The sequence below is a fragment of the Esox lucius genome, chromosome 5, assembly GCF_011004845.1.
Source record: "Esox lucius isolate fEsoLuc1 chromosome 5, fEsoLuc1.pri, whole genome shotgun sequence".
In the NCBI taxonomy this organism is placed as follows: Eukaryota; Metazoa; Chordata; class Actinopteri; order Esociformes; family Esocidae; genus Esox; species Esox lucius.
Genome location: NC_047573.1, coordinates 8,765,693 through 8,785,244, shown reverse-complemented (window position 1 = coordinate 8,785,244; position 19,552 = coordinate 8,765,693). Strand labels below are relative to the sequence as shown.

The following is a 19,552-nucleotide window of genomic DNA, read 5'->3' as shown; positions in this document are numbered from 1 at the left end:
ACTTTGACGTTCATGTCTCGGTTGGGCAGGATTTTTACTGAAATCTTTAAATGACTATTATTTAGTAGTACAAACACAAAAAACTAAAAACCGTCATTAACAATCAAGAAACAGACTGGCAGTAATACCCCTTGTTTAAGAATAACTTCGAGCGCACAAATTCTAATTGTTATGGATGTCTTTCATCTTTACGTTGTTACAAATTTATTATGTATCCGCAATGTATTCATCATTTTTTTTTTATCCCCAAATCTGCAAAGACAGAGTGACATACCCTCTACGTCCACTCGAGGGCAGTAACACACTTGCAGTGGTATTAATATCCCAGGAACTTTGATAGAAGAAGACTCGATGAAGCACACAATGCATCTGACAAGGGTTGTGTCTCTCGTATCTTAATGTCGTTTTAAAATTAGCCGAAAATATAAAAAGCTCGGTGAAGAATCCTGCTACTTTGTGTGTACTTGAAGACTGTGGTTAGGATATTTGTTTTGACCGAAAACGTAGGCCAGACAACTTCCCCGACACAGTGGATTACAGTGTGGGCCGTTGATGGAGTTGTCCTGCCGGGGGCTTGGTCGACACCCTTGTCAGTGGAACTCAAGTCCGAGGCTTCAGTAAGGCCTTGAATAATTTCGTTTTTAATGGATGTGGAACAAAAACAAAATCGGTATAGGAAGACACACATCAATAACACGCGGATGGTGGGTGGCAAAACATTTACCATATAACGTCAGACTTGGTGTGACGAAGAATTGTCTGTGGATTAGCTAACAACTATAGGTATCTAGCCAGCTAAGGCTAGCTAGCGACGTCTTTCTTTGATGATAATTCAACCATTCGTATCGGGCCCATCGTCAGGCTGGAGAAAGAATGTTAGCTTTACTCCCAGCTTCAACTTGGTAGTTATAGGTTTTGTGTAAATCAGTATTGCGCAGGACGTTTTTTAAAATACTTTTAAGTCCAGATTGCTAGCTTTAATAACGTTGTATACTTCGTGGTTACGTTCCTTCGTGATAACCAACTTCCCCTGGCTAACGTAACTAGTTATATAGCTAGCTAATAATACTAGCTACAGAGTAGCATAATAAAGCACTTGAATACATTTCCTTAGGTCGAATGTGGTAGATAACGTAAGCAGCTATTAATTTAACTTAATGTTAACTCAAGTTAACCGGTAATCAAGCTGTCTAAAAATAACTACATATATTTACCAGTGCTTTAAATTCGTAACACAGTACGTATCGTAGTTTGTTTATTTGGCCGTGACAGGTAGTTAGCTACATTAGTTATCGTTTATTTGCTACTACGCTAGCTACTGTAGTTAGCAGTTACGCTACATATTATTGTCTGATTAACTATTTGGCTTATTTGTCAGCTTTTGGCAAAATCTTAAGTGTGAGATGTTGTGTATTTACATTTTCAGAGTACCTCAGTCCATATAGTTAGCTACCTTACCTTGCTATAAAATACGCGTTATTGGTAACCGATAGCTAGCCTAAGGTAGCTAGCCTAAACCTAGTCAATTTTGTTTACATACGCATTTGGTTCTTTGCTTGCCAGTTAGCATTTTCTGATACGAAGAATTGGCTAGCCATGTCCTGACAATAACTTGGATTTACTCATGCTGACCAGGGACACCACGAAATCTGGAAAAAAAGATTGAATCTTAGTGCATTGACATGACAGTTAAAGTTCGCCGAGAGAAAGGCGTAGATGCCATCCTGTCCGCAAAAGACGCTAAATAATATACTACCACATATTAACGCCATTTTAAACAGGGGCTCCGGTGTGGGCTTGTGTAGTGGTGTTTAACGTTTGGTTAAGGAAAGTGCCTTCGACCGGACCTGATTTTTAAAAGTGCCTTCAGTCGGACTAGGACTGGTGCTGTTTGTTTTGACATGGAAGGTCCGAGTCGAAGCAGTGGGTTCAGACAAAGTCGACGATCCCGTTCTCAACGAGACCGAGAGCGGCGCAGAAGGAGAGTAGACCTCGCTGAAGAGCGGGCCACATCCCCGTCCTCGGGCTCAGAAAGGGAGCTTTGCGCAGCTGGATCTGTCCTCGGTCCCGGGGGTAGAGAATGTCGACCCGGTTTCGTCGGTCCTAGACACAGGCCTCCTCGGCGGAGGAAGCGAGAGTCAGTTTCCTGTGAGGAGGACATCATCGATGGGTTTTCAATTGCCAGCTTCATTAGCTTTGAAGCCCTGGAGGTAAGAGGGTGTATTTCCTTATGTGTATATAATCCCTCCCTTACACAGACAATATTCAGACACTATGAACTTCAGCCACACATCCACAATGAGTGGAGTCACCAAAGGATAAGGACTTGTCCCATCCTGGAAATATTTTCCTTATAATTTATAATTTACCCTCGCACATCAAAGTGTGAAACCGTTGTGGATTGAGGCTACTACAGTCAGTTATTTTACAGAATGAATTCAATCAGCAACCAAAATGACGATCAGACAATTATCTTCTATGTTGTTGCTCAACAACCTTAAGGCTTAGGGTAGCCTATGCATCGGCTTGTCATTAGACCGAGGACCAACTACTACTCGTCTGATTCCTGTAATTTCAGTTGGGACACCGCACAATCCAGTATTTCAGGATTAGTTATTGATATGGCATGCTCTTGGACTATTGATGCAGTATTGAATGACCCAAACTTTAGACAACCTTCAGATCTAAGTATCAGTATAACAAATGTATAGGCTAGTCATTGAGGCATGACACGGTCAGTTCGAACCTGTGTGGGGAAATACTGGGTCAATCAACACATTGCCAATGCTTATTTAGACCTCAGGCTACTTGTTTTGTACTGTATGTTTAACACCGGGATGCCTCTTCCCTTCCAGATGGACTGCTCCATGAAGCCTACCCAGCGTGTTGCCATGCTCATGGGAAGGGGAGGTAAAAGAAAGAGGGGCCCCGGCCAGAATGGCGAAGGGCCACTGTCAGAGCCCGAGGAAGGGGCCCCACCCAGCTTCTCCCGCAGCTGTTGCAACAGGACGAAGAGAAGAAAGACAGAGGTGAAGGTGCGCAGCCTAACATTGTAGCTGTTGCGTCTGGTCGCTGTCGTACGTTTGGATTTAGGTCAATTACACCGATGCCACATTTGTGTCTCTGTTTTGTTGTGACTCTTGTGGCTCGTGTTTATGGGAAATTGCTGTCTTGTATTACATTCAAACTGGGAGTAATGAGCTTGTAATGGCGCTAACTAAATGGCCACATGCCTGTTATTGTGCCAACCTTTACTGTTGACACCTTTTTAAACCTTGACAACTAAGCGTTTGATAAAACCGCTGGGATTTATTAACTCAAGGTCAGACTGGCATCAGTTAAATTGCAAGATGCTAAATACCCTGTTTCTGGGTAAGAAGAACTCTAGTAGTCTGCTATTTCTATACTGATGTATTGTCCTCCTCATAACTGAGCTTTCTCAGGGGAAAGATATAGTTAACCTGCATGTAATTTCACTTTGCCTTTTTTTTCTTCTACATTTGCATTTCTATGTTGACTCTGAATATCAATCCATTTTCCATATAAACGGTCTTTGTTTAGGGTGGGGGAATCCTCTTCTTGGAGACTGGCTACATCGTAAGTGTCTTTTTTCCTCCACGTAGGGTATTTATTGAATACAGCTGCAGTATTGGTTTCTTTGTGTTGTGACACGTTCTTTTTTTTCCCACTCTGTTCTAGTGTGACACCGAGAGCGAGTCGGCTGACAAGGTGGGTACCGCTTCCATCAAACCACATGAAAGCATGATTCATGGTGGTGTTTTCCTTTTAATTATTTGTTTCACACTTAACTAATGCCTTCTCTAAACCACTAGGCCTCTGACCATGACATGGAGCCAATGTTCACTGTCAGCACCAGGAAAGGTAGAATACCGTTCTCTCCTTCCCACAACTCTAGGCCTTTTGCGTCTCTACAAACGAGCTCTTGTCATTTGGCGATTGGTGCTTACTCATTCGTGCGGTGTTTTGGTTTATACATGTTTCTCTGTCACCCTGTAGTTTTGGAACCTGTCCCTGTGAGCATGGCTTCCTCTGTGGGCAAAGGTGCCCCACCCTTACCGCTACAAGGCCGCTGTGGCCTGTCCCGGCTGGCGGTGACCCCTCGTATCTCCGGCCTGGAGCGCAGCCAGGAGAGAAGCCTGGAGCTGCCTTACCCGGAGCCCCTGTCTACCTCATCCTCGTTCCCCTGTCCGCCGGCCCTCTCCCCGGCCGCGGTCTCGGCGCTCGGCCAGCTCAATGGCAGTAGTAATGGCCTTCACCACCGACCCCATCACAACCCCAGCCCTCCGCGCTCCAAACACAAGACGTTCCTCACTTTCCCTGGCCGACACGCGTACAGCATGGGCATCAACAGGTCAGTGCCATAAAATATATCTCAACCCGCTAAAGCAAGCGCGCGCACTTCAGGAACCCATGCGTTTGTTGGTCTTAACTTGCTTTCTCTACCCTTAGGAATGGTACCTCAGTCAAGCCCCCGTCCTCTGCTGCTGCTGCTGCTTCTTCCTCGCTGTCCGTGAGACCCCCAACTCCCTCTTCCAGTATGTCCATGTCCCTCATGAGGGGTCCGGGGTCATCCGGGTCTCTGAGGCCCCCTTCGCGTGCCAGCTCTGGTCCCTTGTTCACCGCCTCGCCTGGGCTTCCCCCTCCACCGCCTCTTCTCACTTCCCACTCAGGAGCAGGTACTGTACGGTTGGTGCCGCCGTTCTTTTCACAGCTCCTGTCAGATCTTAAACCACAGTTGCAAATGCGTGTTTTTTTTTTTTTTTTTCTTCTTCTTCAGGCTTGTTACTGGTTTCAATTGGATCAGCTTTCAGTGTTGTGGCATGCCTTCTGGTTCTCCGCGTCTGCCCGTTTAAAACCTATCTTTGTGCCTCTCTAACCCTTCCGTTGCTGCAGACCAGGACCTGTTGCGACAGGGCCTGAACTCACACTTCCTGGCCTCGCAGGAGCGCGATGGCCGCCGCAGTGTCCCCGGAGCCGAGGCCGGCGGTAGCCGGCCGGGGCGCTCCACTCCCGGGGGTCCCTCGGGCTCCGGCTCCGGCTCGTCCGGTCGCTCCTCCCAGGCCCAGCCCAGCATTCCGCCGCTGGCCTTCCAGTTTCACCAACACAACCATCAGCACCAGCACACGCACACCCACCAACACTTCACCCCGTTCCTGCACCCCACGGCCTCCGCGCCGCCGCCTCAGCACCTGGTAAGGGATGAGGTGACGTTTGGGCCCCCCCCTTTACCTTGGCTTTCGTAGAGTTGCCTTTCTTGCCTTGTATGGTGGGTGTGTCATGTGGCTGACCGTCATTTTGTAATTGTCTTTTTAGTTTGACAAGTACGGGAAGTTGGCGAGCATGGGGGACGGCATCTACAGGAACACAGTGAGTTTACCGGCCGCCGTAACTGGTGTGCTTAGCAATCACACCTGGCGGGTGTTCAGACGAACCTGGTAGGACTTAGGCAGAATGGGGTTTTGGGGAGTGCAGTTTTAACCAGCCTCTGTTTGTGCGGCTTGTGTGTGTGTGGCTGATGTAGTTCTTCCCACAGTACCCTCCCCCCCCAGTGCAGGGCCTCCAGCCTGTGTTGCCTCCCACTGGGCCCTTCAGCTCCCTGCAAGGAGCCTTTCAGCCTAAGGTGAGTAGTGCTCTGGCCACGTTTCACAGAAAAACGGCCCCATTGCAAATCAACGGACAAAGATATATTGGGGGGGGGGGGTGTAGGCTCCATGGGTCCAACTGTCTCCTTTTTGCCGCAGCCTCTTGCCCCCCAGGGAACCAGTCCCGAGATGACAGCTCGCCTGGGGGTTGTGCCTCACCATCTGCAGCCTAAAGACCCGCGGGTGAGATTCTCAGAATAACCGACATCTTGGAATGTAGGGTGACAGTGATTACAGTTGAAGCTGCAAGCCTAGGATTGAGCTGGTGTTAAAGACAATACATGTGTCTATAACATTTCCCGTTTTATAATTCATTTTGAGTGCTTTGTGTGGCTTGCACTGTTCATTGTTGCAAATGAGAATTGGTTCTCAATTGGCTTACCGGGTAAAAGGAAGGTGGAATAAAATAAAAGGCTTGGGCGTATTAGTCAGTGCAGGAAAGAGTGAATTAAAAATAGCAGCATTTGGATGAAGGATGGAACATCTTTACAAACATGGTTTACCATTCTTTTTTTTTTTTTTTTTTTAGCTAACTGATCCATTTGGGACATCGTTGAAAGTCAGTAATGTAAGCAAAAGTCAGATGCTTTATAAACCCTTTGATACTTCATTTGTGAAAGTATTATTATACTGTAACTACCGTTTTTCTTACTTATTCCCTTTTAGTCCGTTATAACCTTTTAGACTAAACGCCCTTGCACACCAAGTCCGACTTCTTTTCAGACCTTTGACCCAGACCTCCTCTGAAACTCTGCAACCTTCCATTGATACTCATTTTGGAATTAGTGTTTTTTTTTTTTTTTATTTGTCCAGAGAAAATATATACGGACCCATAATAAATCACAGATGTTTGCCTGACTAAACTATCTTTCCTCCCATTCTCATGAGGATGCTATTCCTACACACATTTCACATGGCAGACATTGACCCCATTGCATCTGACTCTGTGTGCAAAGGCCTTAAGTTCCAGTGCCAGAAAAACAGGGTCACAGTCAATAACGGGTTTTTGTCTCCGCAGAAACCCGGAAAGTGGTGTGCTATGCATGTTCATGTGGCGTGGATGATTCTGAGCCATCAGAAGAAAGTCAAGGTAGACTTTGGGAAATACCTAATCCATTATGTAATTACTCTTGAATCTGCTCTCATCGGTTGTGATATTATAGACAAGATTCTTATCAACATTAATTTGACCGCTGAGGCATCTTGAATGTTCTTATCAGACAGTCAAATCAACCAAGTGTGGTATTGATGTTTAGTTATAAAGCTATGGTTTTTACATCAACTGACCAGGGCTGTAGCTGTGATTGTAATACAGCCAGACTGGCAGTCCTGAGGCACTACCTGTAAATTGCCTTAAATAAAAATAAAAAGATTTTTACCACAGTAAAATTACATGGGACCAAAGTGTCAGTAACCTAGGTAATTCAGTGACATTAACCAGCAATATAATTTTATTTTTTTATCATCCAATGGTGAACATAAAGTATTACGGTAACTTTTATGTTCACCAGCAAATATGCCAGATAGATTCAAAATCGAATCCAACCCCCATCCCTTCACGCCATGAAACACAAAACGGACAAACTCATTAATCATTTCTAAGTCTGCGCATGGCTAATCGCGCGTAGCCACGTACACCTCCAAAAGGAGCTTCTAGTGTTACACCATACAATCCGTGTATGAGTATGTAAAGCCACATAGCTAGAGGACATGCCTAGTCCATTTGGTCAGTGAGTGGAAGAACAGTGAAGTACCATGGCTGAGTTACTTGGTCCCCCAAAAAAACAGTTTTTGTTTAGGAGTTTATGTTACGGTTTTGAACATGTTTTATTGTCTCACCACTTCAGTGTATGGCTTGTTCAAGCAACTAGACAGTCGAATAAATCCAGAAATGCAACTTCATGATCAAAACAATTCTTCAATGCAATTAGTGGAAAATTAAGTCTTAACTTGCTAAATTTTTTATATATATCCCTTTAACTGTCTGGGTTGCTACTGGCGAGTACTCGGCTCTCTGTTGCTCTTCTAATTGCTCTGAAATCAATGCAAATGCCTTTGAAAATTACCTGAGACGCCCTGGTCAAAGTTGAATGGTATGAACGCTGAGTGCAATGCCTAGATTTCACTGGGCGCTTCTGCGGCACATTCTGTCTCCGACACGGCCGCCGAAGCTGATCGCGGCCACTCTAGTCAATGCTTGTGATTCCACCAGACAAGCCGCGGTGCGTTTCAGAGGAGTCCCAGAAGCGCCTCTCCGCTATGCTTCGCTAAAGATAGGCGCCCTATCTATTTTTGACGGACTCCACGTCCACGTTCAGATACAAAAAGTGTGCAGTTCAAATACAGGAAGTGAGTATTATAACCTAATTGTCTATTTATATTTTATAATGGGCCTACGTGCTTTTGAAATGTGGTCTGCTTGCATAAATACTGAATGGCTCAATACGTCTTGAAAACCCATTAAAATGTTCAATAACCTTACACACCATTACACAGGACTGGACCTGTAAGATATTATTTGCTATATATCAAGAATTACATATGGTACATATGTGTTTCAGTTAGGCCTAGTTTATGTACATTTTAAAAACTAGGCTATAGAAGTTTATGGTAGAATTAAAAATACAAAAACAAAAGTTTATTGTTGATCTGGTGATCTCACCGATACAGCCGCTTCGCAACACACCGCCTCTGAAATGCTCACGGTGGGGTATGACACCGCGTAGGGGACGTAACAAGACCTCACCAGAGTCTATATGCGCCGCAGAAGCGCCCAGTGCCAATCCGCCATAACTGGTGATTGGGGAAATGCAAGATCTTCACAACTAATCTGTTTGAAATATGAACTGGTATAATTTGAGGTTCCTAAACAGATTTTGCTTTCAATGCCGCTGCTACTTTTTGTTCCCAAATGGAGCGTTGGGGGGAAGCGGGGTTCTACACAGAGTTACATATCTAGACTCATACATTTTCTTATATTTCTTAAGGCCTGCCAGAAATAATGGATTTAATATCATTGTGTATACTTTAAGTAGACTTGAAAGCCTGGGGATGGCACGTGTCTGTTAATTAACGGTGAATTACTGTGAGACCAGCAGTAATTTGCATCACAACTTCCACTTGCTGAAGTGCTACTTCCCTACTGACCACCGCTCTTCTCTCAGCTAATGCAGGCTGATCCCCACAAGCTGGATTTCCGTAACGATCTGCTAGCGCGTCTTCCTGGGGCCGGGAGCCTGGGCCCCCTGGGGCCCCTCGGAGGTGGGCTCCCGCCTGCCCACGACCTGAACCGACCGGCCAGCCTCTTCACAGCCACTGGTGGGAGCTGTTTCCTACACGTTAGGAAGAAATGCAGCCACATGTCATCCGTATATATGACATGTGTGATATTATACATGCAACTTTTAAATCTGTTACTTCGATGTCAGCGTGTTATTTGGCATTTTGTTGTGTGCTTTACACCTGTGCCTCTTTCCCTCAGGTACCGTCAATCCGTCCTCATCTCCTTTCATCCCACCGTCAACACCCCACTCCTCCTTCCTCACTCCCACGGCACACCTAGGTAGGACCCCGCCCCCAGCGCTGCTGCGTATGTGTCACTTACGCCCTCCATAAACCGCTCTCGTTTTGGACTTGCCTACTCAAGTTGTGGCTTTGATTTCCGTACTGACATCAAGACAAGCGACGTAGCCCTGATATGTTGAGGGACGGCGTGGTCACCTTAATAGCGTCAGGCCAACTTGGCTAGATGTTTGGGGACCGGAACATGATTATAGTTAAGCATTTTTAATCTGATGTCAGGCTGGGTGTTTTGTAAAAGCACTTTGTGACAGCTGCTAATGTAAAAAGGGCTTCATCAATGAATTTGATTAAATATGGTAAGGGCTGATTCCTATTTATAGCAGTTAATAAGGTTAACTGTCTTGATCAGTGACAAAATGACGGCCCAAATAGAGTTGGTATTTCTTGAACGTGACTATTGTATGCCTTGATTATATTACGCCTTTTATTTGTGTGGATACTTGGACAGATTTCTTAAACAACATTTCTTGTTTGAATACCTGAAGATTATTATTATTTTAGTTTAGCCATAAAGCTGAGGAAGACGCATGGTCGTAATGGACCTCCGTTGGTCTGAACACCAGTTCATTGTCGATATTGTCAGATGCTACGGGGCTTTTTCTACATCAGTTCTGATGTTTGTTGTGTTGTAGACCCGTACGGCCGCTCACCTCCTTTCACCCCTCTGGGAGCCCTGGGCTCTGGTGCCTTTGGGGGTCTGGGCAGCCCCACGCTGGGTAAGTTTCTCTAGCAAAGAAAAATAACTATTATCTGCAGAAGTGACCGACCTAACCAGTCCCTGTCTTCTCGCCTCCAGCTAACGGCTCAGTGTTTGGCCACAAGGATCCCCCTGCAGTCGGAGGCTTACCCACCCCCCACGACCCCTGGAACCGGCTGCACGGTGGGCCACCCCCCTTTGCTGGCCCCAGCTGGGCCAAGGGGGCTGAGAAGAGGGAAGAGAGGGACCCAGGGAAGGACATGGAGAGGAGAGACATCATTCACATCAAAGATGAGAAAGATAGGTGAAAGAAAACAACATACTCAACTCTTGAATCCATGTAGTTCCCTGATGTTTGACCTCTGTTTGACCCCCCCCTTTAGTAGTGACTCTGAATAGATTCTGGGTTGGGTTTGATTTGAGCCTCTCCCTGAGCACTGATCACACCCTGTCCTCTCGTGCCTTTCTCAGAGACAACGTGCAGTATGGTCGCCAACCCGTGCGGATGTCTCCGGTGGCCCCAGCTCTCAAGCTCCAGCAGCAGCGCAGCAACACACCCGTCTCCCACCTCAATGGGCACTCGGGACCCCTGGGGGGCCCCGTCGGTCTGACCGAGGACCTGACGCGGAGCCACAGCAGGGACAGAGAGCGGGACGGGGAGAGCCGGCCGCTGCCCTCCAGGCCACCTCCACTGGGCCCTTCTTCCGCCGCCGCAGACAGAGACAGACCTCGCTCCTCCTCTTCCTCGGCGCTGACCACTCCCCCGCCCTCAGGACCGTCCGCGCTCTCCCCGTTGGACCTCTACCCCCGCCAGCAGCCGTCGGCGTTGCACAGCCTCCACGGCGAGCCCCCCTACCCGTCGCAGAGAGACACCGGCCCGCTGGCCCCGCCCTCCTCGGCCACAGTGACCTCTCTGTCCCAGGGCAAGAAGCCCGACCGAACAACCACCACCCCGGTTCCCAAGCCGCCTCCCCTCTTCCCCCCAGTCAAGGTCAAGGAGGAGCGGAAGGAGGAACCGGAGCCCGTGCCAATCTCCCTGCCACCTCCTTCGCACGCTCCCCCCGGCCACAGCTACGACCGGCCCAACAGCCGCCCTCACCACCACCGCTCCTCCACCCCGTCCTCCTCCCTCTCCCTGACACCCACACCCGGGGTGCCCCTTCCTCCCCCCCCTCAACACAACCCCCAGCATCACCTCTCCCTGCTGGAGCGCTCCCGAGCTCAGGCCGCCATCGAGGCCTACCTGGGGAGCACGCAAGGGGCCGGGGGGATCGTCGTGGGTCCGGGTGGGGAAAGGTACTCCACCCATCCTCCGCCCCAGGGTCACGGCCAGCACCCCCACAGCTTCCCGTGGGACCCGTGGAGGGAGCTGGCCGCCCAGCAACAGCAGCAACAGCAGCAGCAGCGGCGAGAGGCCATGGCCCTGCGCTCCGACCCACACCTGGCCCGGCTGCTCCAGCACCAGCACGCCCAGCGCTTCATGGAGGCCGAGAGGGCGGCGGCCGTGGCGGCGGCCGTGGCTGCCAACAACCCCCACCATCACCCTCCTGCGTCCGCGTCCTCTTCCTCCTCGGCGCGCCAGGAGTTTGGCCTGATGGCCCACCACTTCGACCGGCCCCCCCAGCTGGGGCCCCCAGGCGGCGGCCTCATGGACGAGCAGCAGCGCGCCCAGATCCTGAGGGAGGATTTTGAGAGGGCGCGCTATTTTGGGATGCACGCCCACCCGCACCTCTCAGGCTCCCACCTCCCGCCGGGTTCCCACGCCGCCCACCTGGAGCAGCTGCACGCTGGGATGCTCTCCCAGTCCCACCTCCACCAGCCGGGAGGCTCCGCCTCCTCGCCCCACCACCCCGGCATCTACTCCCGCCTGGGGCCTCTGCATGCGCACCACGTGCCCAACGGTATTCTCACCAAGACCCCCGCCGGCCTGGTGGGGGCGCTGTCCGTGGGGGGCCCCCCTCCGCTCATTCCATCCGTGACCAGCAGGTCCGCCACGCCGACCCGTAGGCTGGGGGGCCCCGGGGACTTGGGTCTGTACGGCTCTCACAAAGACGGCGAGTCCAGATAGTACAGGGACGCACCGGAGGAGTGGAAGGGAAACATTGTGGTCACTGTGCTGCTCTCGCTCTGCTTCCTGGAAGATGGAACGCCCTGGAGGAACTACAACACACAGCTAACCCAGTCACGGCCTCAACCCCAGATGTGTTGCTGGTCAGACCGGGTGGAAGGCAGGGAAAGGGAATCAAAAAGACTTGCCAGGGTGGCTCCCTACATTACCCACAATGGTTCTATCAGTGCAATTTTAAGGTACATGGTTTCTGTGCATCCTGTTGTTATTTTGAGAGAGGCTGGTTTGTTGTCCACACGAAATGTAGAGTACTGATAGCTGTACAGAGAGGCAAATGAAAGGCTTTTCCAATTGAAGATGATCAGGTTTTGAAACAAGCTTTTTCAGGTTGGATGAACTGCTGGAGAGATGTGCACATTTTGTACACATGAATAGTTAATGTTTCTCTTTCTAACTCATGGGATATAACTCCCTTTGCAAATCAAACATGTCTGGGCTGTTTTCTCAATGGGAACTCAAGAATTATGGTGTAGCACAGTATATTTCTATGATTTCTTTTTTGTGTCCTCTGTAATTGTGAAAAGACTGTAGATTACTGATGAAACTTCTGAATATTCTAAATCTATAAAGAACCATAAGATTCTGTACTTCGGTTCTCTGCTCTTCCCAAATATGACCCACTCTGGTCAACTTCAACACTTCTGTGATCGAAGAAACTCGGCTCCACCTCTTGTATTTAAATGAAAGAATGAATGATGATATGAACTGTGCTGACATGGTGGACACTATTTTAAAACGTATATGAAATCGTTTCCCCGTTTTCCTCTCGGACTCAACGTGAGCAGGACCAGAATATAGTAGTCTAGTGAAATTGCCTTTGTAATTATTGTTAACATTAATTATCTTCTATAATGATAATAAATATATTCACTGTTTTATGTTATTTGTCATTGTTTCAGGTATCACCAATGCACTCCCCTGTTAGTAAATAGTTTGTTCCAGGTCAGGCAGTCAATGTCTTGTTAGACTGAGAGCTGAAGTGCTTTGGGATGTCAACAAGACAACAATAACAACTACCATCCTGTTGTTCGTGGATCGGGCCTTTGAATATAAGGTCAATACACAGAGGGAGGTTTGTGTCTGTTGGTGTTTGGACTGTGTGAACCCCTGTCGGCAAGTCATTTTCACAGGGATGTTCCGTGTACAAAGATAAATTATATAGCTACATGAAAGAATGGGACATCTACTGGAGGATTGAGGAAAGAGAAGTGTGGACTTGAGTGTGCACGCCACTGGACCAAGGGTATGCTGAGAGGAGGAAAAGATTTGGGTCGATTATTTTAATAAGACCATTTTATACCTTTCAAGCCCCTTCCCCTAGAGACCACAAAGATTAATTATTAAATGAATTGTTGGTTACTTGGTTGTGTGGGTCTTATTTGCTCGCTTGTCTTGGTGTCTCAGGCTTAGTCCTAGTTCAGTGATTTTTTTTAAAGGGACGACGGATCATGTGTTTGTTCTCCAGACATCTTTGTCCACCTTGCGGTCATGCTGTCATTCTTAATTTCTCCCAGGAATCAAGTTTATTTGGAGAGCACATATACTGTGGATTTGGGGCATTGGACAGCAAGATTGTGTTCAATCCCAGCATTAACTCCTCCAGTATATTCAGTGGTAGGTAAGCACCTAGTTCAACTGCAGCAGCCTAGTGTTCCTGATCACTCAGCAATTACATTGTACAATGGCCTATACTGGTCTGTGACCACTAAAAGTAAAGGTATTTACAGTATCTGTCAAATGTTTGGGGACACTTACCCCTTTACTTAGTACTGTATATATTATAAACCAAATCAAAGCCTTAATTTTGTGTTCCACAATTAAAACATTTAGTAACTGTATAAAAATGAGTGCTGCTTGGACATATAGTGTGCTATTGAACGTTTTGTGGGGTCATTAGTGTTCGCAACATTCTTTTTAGAATTACTGATTCTACTTGGGTTAGTATAAGCTACAGAATTACTACAAATAGGTGGTGGAGAATTTGAATTTTAAAACTTAGTGTTAAATAGCATAGAAGAATGTAATAACTAGGTAAAGTTGCACATTCAATAAAAAAAAAAAAAATGAAATCAAACTGGGTTAGTATAAACTACAGAATTACTACATGGTGGTGCTGGAGAAGTAGAATTGTAAAACGTTGTGTTAAATAGAATATAAGAATGTAATAACTAGGTAAAGTTGTACATTCAGTTTAACAAATAATATGAAATCAAACTAAAGAAAGAAAACATTTTTACAGAACATTAATACACATTTTTGTATTTGCTATAATTTCAACCGAAGCGATGAATACACTGTCCTAGTACTTGTCCCAGAAAATTGCAGTGGCGCGCCGGGCAACCTCTCGCGAGATAATACTTCTGCACTTTGTCAGCAGTGGTTTTCCACCATTTCGCTGCGTCTAAAGTCTCCTCCCCGCATCCGCTAGATTCGGCAAGCCGGACCCGCTCTCTTTCGGTCCGTATTTTAACTTCTTCCCACGGACCTGCTGGTACCTCGTTGGGTACCGAGAGACAGTTTGGAATACTATCATCACGGATTGAGTACGATTTTATCCGGATGATGACTCCTTCAACAAGAATTTAGTAAAAGAAAACTGGTCGGAAATTTCAGGTAGGTGGGAACTTAAGATGGCGGCCATGAGAAGGGGGGGCATGGAGGAAGTAGTGGGGGGGCTTTGGGGGGGTTGTGTGCAGCGGGACAGAATCTAGCTAATTCAAATGTACTTATACAATTAGTTGTAAAAACAACACTATTCTCTACATACTTCCCGTTGTCATAAATAAAATACAGTCGTGATTGACGATGCAGTCATGAAGTTGGTTATTCTCTGGTAGGTTTCCTTTCGCTGTAACGTTACACTTCACATACAAACAATATGTAGCATCATGGCCAGCCAGTGGCTATGGGCATTGGATTTGCTAACTACCGGTTAATTTTACTGCTGCACGAAATAATTTAGAAGATACAGATGGCTAGTTCTCTTTTATGTTGCCAGTCTAACACCAGCTCTCCCGATAATTCATAAGAAAGAACTAAGAAGTGTGCATGTGTGGGATCACTGGAACCCCCCCATGTCCCCCCTCGTAATCATTGCAACATTTTTGCCAGAAACACTCCAGTCGCAATAATTTATGTTTTCAATATTTTAATGACGGCATAAATTTATATTGATCGACCATTTAAATATAAATGTAGTATTTCAGTGTTTACTTTTTGTGGTTAATATTTGACCCCGCGCAATGACGTCAGAAGTATTTGTTCCCCCCTCAGTAGTGCATGGGGAAGCGGGGTTTAATGTGACTTTTTAAAAAAGCCTTATTGATTCAAGCATATAGTAAACGACTTTAGCAAGACCCGGGCCATTACATAACTTCGGGTGGGATGTGGCGGGGGCGCGCCTGACGTTAGTTTAATGCTTTGGGATATTTGGGCCATTAACTCCCCTACATAGCTAAAGCTGAGGCTAACGTTAGTCAACTAGCAAGCATGCTAGCTAGGTACTAGCTATTGTTGCTAGCTGGCCAAATAAATCAACAGTTATTGAGACGATAATCAGAGGAGCGCGCGAAAACGTTTTTTTGTTGGCCGAGTGTGACTGCTACAAGAACACATGGCTTCTGCTGCACATACCATGTACATAGTGCTAGTCATGGCAATGAATTGCATCTGAAACAGTGTAAACCTATTGATTTGAATGGCAGCAGGCCGGTGCGTCAAACCATCGCGTTAACAGTCTAAGCTACAACAAGCCATTCTACCAAGTAGTCAATAATATGTCGAAACACAATTTACAGGTCAAGCCTGTTAGATTTGTACACACTTTGTTTCAAACAACACATCACCTATGATAATACAATGCTTCATTCATGTATTGTGTACCATGTACCACTGTTGCTACATACAATTATTGGCCAGTACTGTGCACTTCCTGAAACTCTTCAGAAGAACACATGGAACCAATCTAGAACCATTATTTGTTCTGTAATTCCAAGGAATTTAAAATTACCTTAGCACAAAGAAGAGTGGAGCTGTTTAACTATTTTGGTCACCTAACCACTATCTTCTCCCCCCACAGAATATGTGGACAGGACCTTAATCAGCATCCTGGAAGTGGAAAGCACGGAAGGCCTGTGTCCCACATCACAGACAGGTAATGCGTTGCTCCTTAAGCAGGGGCCTGTTTGACGGATAGTCCCATCTAATACTCACCGCACATTTTAGCCTCAGAGCGAAACGTGCTGCGCACTCCGTCTGACTCGTCAGCCGAACAAACTCTCCTCTCTCTGCTTCTAGGTGCAGCGTGTAGCCAAAGCAGCACAGGGGGGGGGGCCCCGTGGGGAGGAGGGGGCGGTGCAGCAGCGCACCCCTCCGGCTGTGGGTGTGCTGGGCGGCGACCCCCGGGAGGCTGCGCGGGATGTGGAAGGGTCATCCCAGCATGCCCCGCAGCCGGTCACTGCTGAGAGGTGCCGGCACATCGGTGAGAAGAACGTGTGCCCGGAGAATTGCCCCGCCATTGACCCAGAGGAGCCCGGTCTCTCTACAGAGTGTCACAAACACTCTGATACACAGACAGATAAAGCTTTGCAGTATTCCCATTTCGGGCCACAGGCTGATAACAGTGGGCACCCAGGCAGGCCGGCGAGTGGGACAGAGTGGGTTGATGTTGAAGCAGGCCGGGACCACGCGCTGCAGCCGGGAAGTACAGGTGGACTGGTGGTCATCAGTGGCACAGACACGGGACAGGATCTCCCGGAGAATGAGAAATTGGAATATAAACGTGAGTTTGGAACGGAGGAACATGCCGGTGTACGTTCATCAACAAACCTCCCCTCGGAATCCTGCTCAACAGCCTCCCCTCTTACCCTCAGCCCAAATAAAGATACAGTCCCGCACCGCGCACAAGAAAGAGGAATGGATCGGCCGCGGACAACTCCGCCTACTCCGGCCAGCCAGGCCAGCCATGTACCTCTGTCTCAAGTCAGCGAGAAACCAGGCCTTCCCCCAAATGCTGAGCACCCTCCACCCCCGGGGCCCATCACAGGCCATAACGATGGGACACAAACGGACGTCTCCACGGGACCTAAAATCACTACGCAGGACTCGAGTGATGGCAAGGGAGCAATATGTGGTGCTAGTGCAGATGAGCGGGGACCACAGAAAACGGGAGGATCTACAGGGAAGTGCGAGACCGGACGTGCCACGCACGGGAGTTCACACCCACCGACGCCGCTCCCATCAACTAAAGTGTCATGGACCCCTCAGGGGGGAGAGACACACCCCGGACTGGTCCCCTACACACCACCTGGCAGTGGAAATTCCACCCCGAACTACTCAGCCGAGCGACAGGGAAGCGAGAGCGACCCCCAGAACAGTCCCCCACGTGCAGCAGTGGAACAGACGGAGACCAACAGGGCAGAGGTGGACCCTGAAGTTGCCGATCTCTCGCCGGACCTTACGATCCGGCCACAAAGCTCTCCTCGTCCGGAGATGCCCAGCACGGCACCAACGGCGCCAGCCCCTGCCGTCTGCCACCTCCACAGGACAGAACTAGACTTAATGCAGACAGACCAGCCTGTCCAAGTTCAGACTGCCGATTCGGACACCCCACTGGCCTCTGAGCTCTCGATCCCGGCGATTGCTCACGGCGCCGTGGTGCTTGGCGGAGAGAGCGGCCTGGAGTTTTCAGAGGAGTTGCAAGTGAATCAGTGTGTCTTCCTGAAAGAACATGTTAGCGGGGACGCTGCTGTTGTTGAGTTGCACGCTGATCTCTCTGCCGGAGAACCCAAGTCATTTATAGAAGGGACCCATTCAGAAATCGGAATGGCTTCGCTGGCTGGGGCAGAATTTGAGATTTATAGCTTTGTGGAGGAGGAGATTGCGACAGAGGTTGTCGAAGACCGGCTGTCTCTCTCCCCGAGCTATGAGGTAAACTTATTCACCCCGGTCATTGAACACTCCGAGAGTGAGGGACAACACATACACGTATTGTCTTCCCTGCAAATGGCTAATGACGACAGTCACGTCGTCTTGCAGCACGGCCCCCTTACGTCAGATCACGGCCTCTTAGAAATGGAGGTGTGCTCAAATGACTTCACCCCAACCATCTCCCCACACGACACGGGGATGTCTGATGAAGGGCAGAATTTCCAGGCCGAAAACACAACTGCGGAAGTGTCCGCGGCGGAAGGGTCGGCTAATATCTGTTTGATTCCGACTGTCCCCGTCTTGGATACGCCACATGTACGGACAAACGCCGCCACGGAAGCCACGACTCGGTGTCCGGAGGCCGTCCCGGACCACAGAAGGGTGGACGTCGCCGTGGCCGCCTCCTTCGGTGACGCACAAACGCTGCCAGGGCGGACTGGAACGGGAGTGACGGCCAGTACGTCTTCCCTGGTCGTCCCAATGGCAGAATTAACAGAGGAGCTTGTGGAGTCAACCGGTCAGCGCTGCGCAGAGGTCCTCTCATCCCCGAACACCGTACATCTGTTAGAGAGCGGCGTGATGAACTGTCCTTCACTAGACCAGGCCCCGGGACTCTCCTTAGAAAATACCACCATATCCGAGCCCTGTTCTTTGTCTGTTGACGGGTCCAGTGATCCAGAGCCCTGTCCCGCTGCCATAGAAATGCCGATGCAGATCCAGCAGGACATTGATTGTGCCGTTACTGTGACGACAGCCAAGGACAGCCCAGGGGCTTCCCAGTGCGCACTCCCTCCCGGCATCATCGACCCAAGTCTTCTCCTCCTAAAGCCCGAGGACACGGCCCTCCTCAAACGCCCGCCCTCCTTCCTGTTGGGGACGACCAGACTGCCGAGCGACGGCCGGGCACAGACCGGCGTCAGCGGCTTGGACACAGCGCCTGCAATGGAGTGCCTTCCCGAAGCCGCGCTGGGACCTGCGCCGGCGTGCGTCTCTGTCGACCGCCACGAAGAGCAGAGCATGTCACGTGTGGACTTGGAGCCCGGCGCGACATCGTCTTCTACGCTCACCACGAACACCGCGTTGCAGCGCCGTCTCTCTAACCCCGCGCCATGCAGATCCGACGACGAGGCCTTAACTCCGATCAAAGCGTCCCCGGGGCCAGCGGGGACCGTTTTGCGAACCCTGGACCCTCCCGACGCCCCGCCTGAGCACTTCTCCGGCCACATGTTGCCCTCAACCTCGGGCAGTGTGTCTAGGGGTAAGCTCTTCGGTTACTCCAGCGACGGTGGCCAGGCCGGGCCACCGCCGGTCATCCGGCCACGGCTTGCCGGTGTGAAGGGCCCGGGGTTCGGCGGCCCCAAGGACGAGAGCAGTGATGGAGAGGATGACCTGGCAGAGGAGGACAAGGCCAGCCACCGAAGCATGGGTTCCCCCGGTGGAGCGGAGAGCAAGGTATGCCCCCCCCCCCCCCCCCCCCCCCGAAGTGTTTGTCCACGTAGGCCTAGTCGTTTTCTCTCAGGTGTGCTGCCAAATCTGCCAGGATGTATCGGGAGA

General features: G+C 49.1%; 2 protein-coding genes across 5 annotated transcripts in view; both read left to right on the top strand.

Moving 5' to 3' along the window:
• The first annotated feature begins 329 nt into the window (after window positions 1-329).
• On the top strand, window positions 330-12,945 carry fbrs (fibrosin). 4 transcript variants are annotated; one of them, XM_010865913.4, is made up of 18 exons: window positions 330-2,210; window positions 2,856-3,029; window positions 3,562-3,597; window positions 3,700-3,729; window positions 3,834-3,882; window positions 4,018-4,372; window positions 4,471-4,697; window positions 4,915-5,213; window positions 5,335-5,388; window positions 5,543-5,641; window positions 5,763-5,846; window positions 6,193-6,231; window positions 6,682-6,753; window positions 8,828-8,981; window positions 9,145-9,225; window positions 9,878-9,961; window positions 10,042-10,246; window positions 10,414-12,945. In XM_010865913.4, the coding sequence occupies exons 1-18, from the start codon at window positions 1,902-1,904 to the stop codon at window positions 12,008-12,010; spliced, it is 3,948 nt and encodes a 1,315-aa protein (XP_010864215.2). In that variant the 5' UTR covers window positions 330-1,901; the 3' UTR covers window positions 12,011-12,945. The 4 variants fall into 4 exon arrangements, with proteins under 4 accessions (XP_010864215.2, XP_010864224.2, XP_010864209.2 ...); XM_010865922.4 differs by having other exon boundaries at window positions 2,856-3,035; window positions 5,555-5,641; XM_010865907.4 differs by having other exon boundaries at window positions 2,856-3,035.
• A 1,513-nt stretch (window positions 12,946-14,458) lies between these two features.
• Window positions 14,459-19,552, top strand: part of srcap (Snf2-related CREBBP activator protein) — a 30,801-nt gene continuing 25,707 nt past the window's right edge. Inside the window, exons 1-3 of the mRNA XM_020046360.3 lie at window positions 14,459-14,683; window positions 16,149-16,223; window positions 16,367-19,450. Coding sequence (XP_019901919.3) covers window positions 16,985-19,450 — 2,466 coding nt within the window. The 5' untranslated portion in view covers window positions 14,459-14,683; window positions 16,149-16,223; window positions 16,367-16,984. The remainder of the gene's footprint in view (window positions 14,684-16,148; window positions 16,224-16,366; window positions 19,451-19,552) is intronic.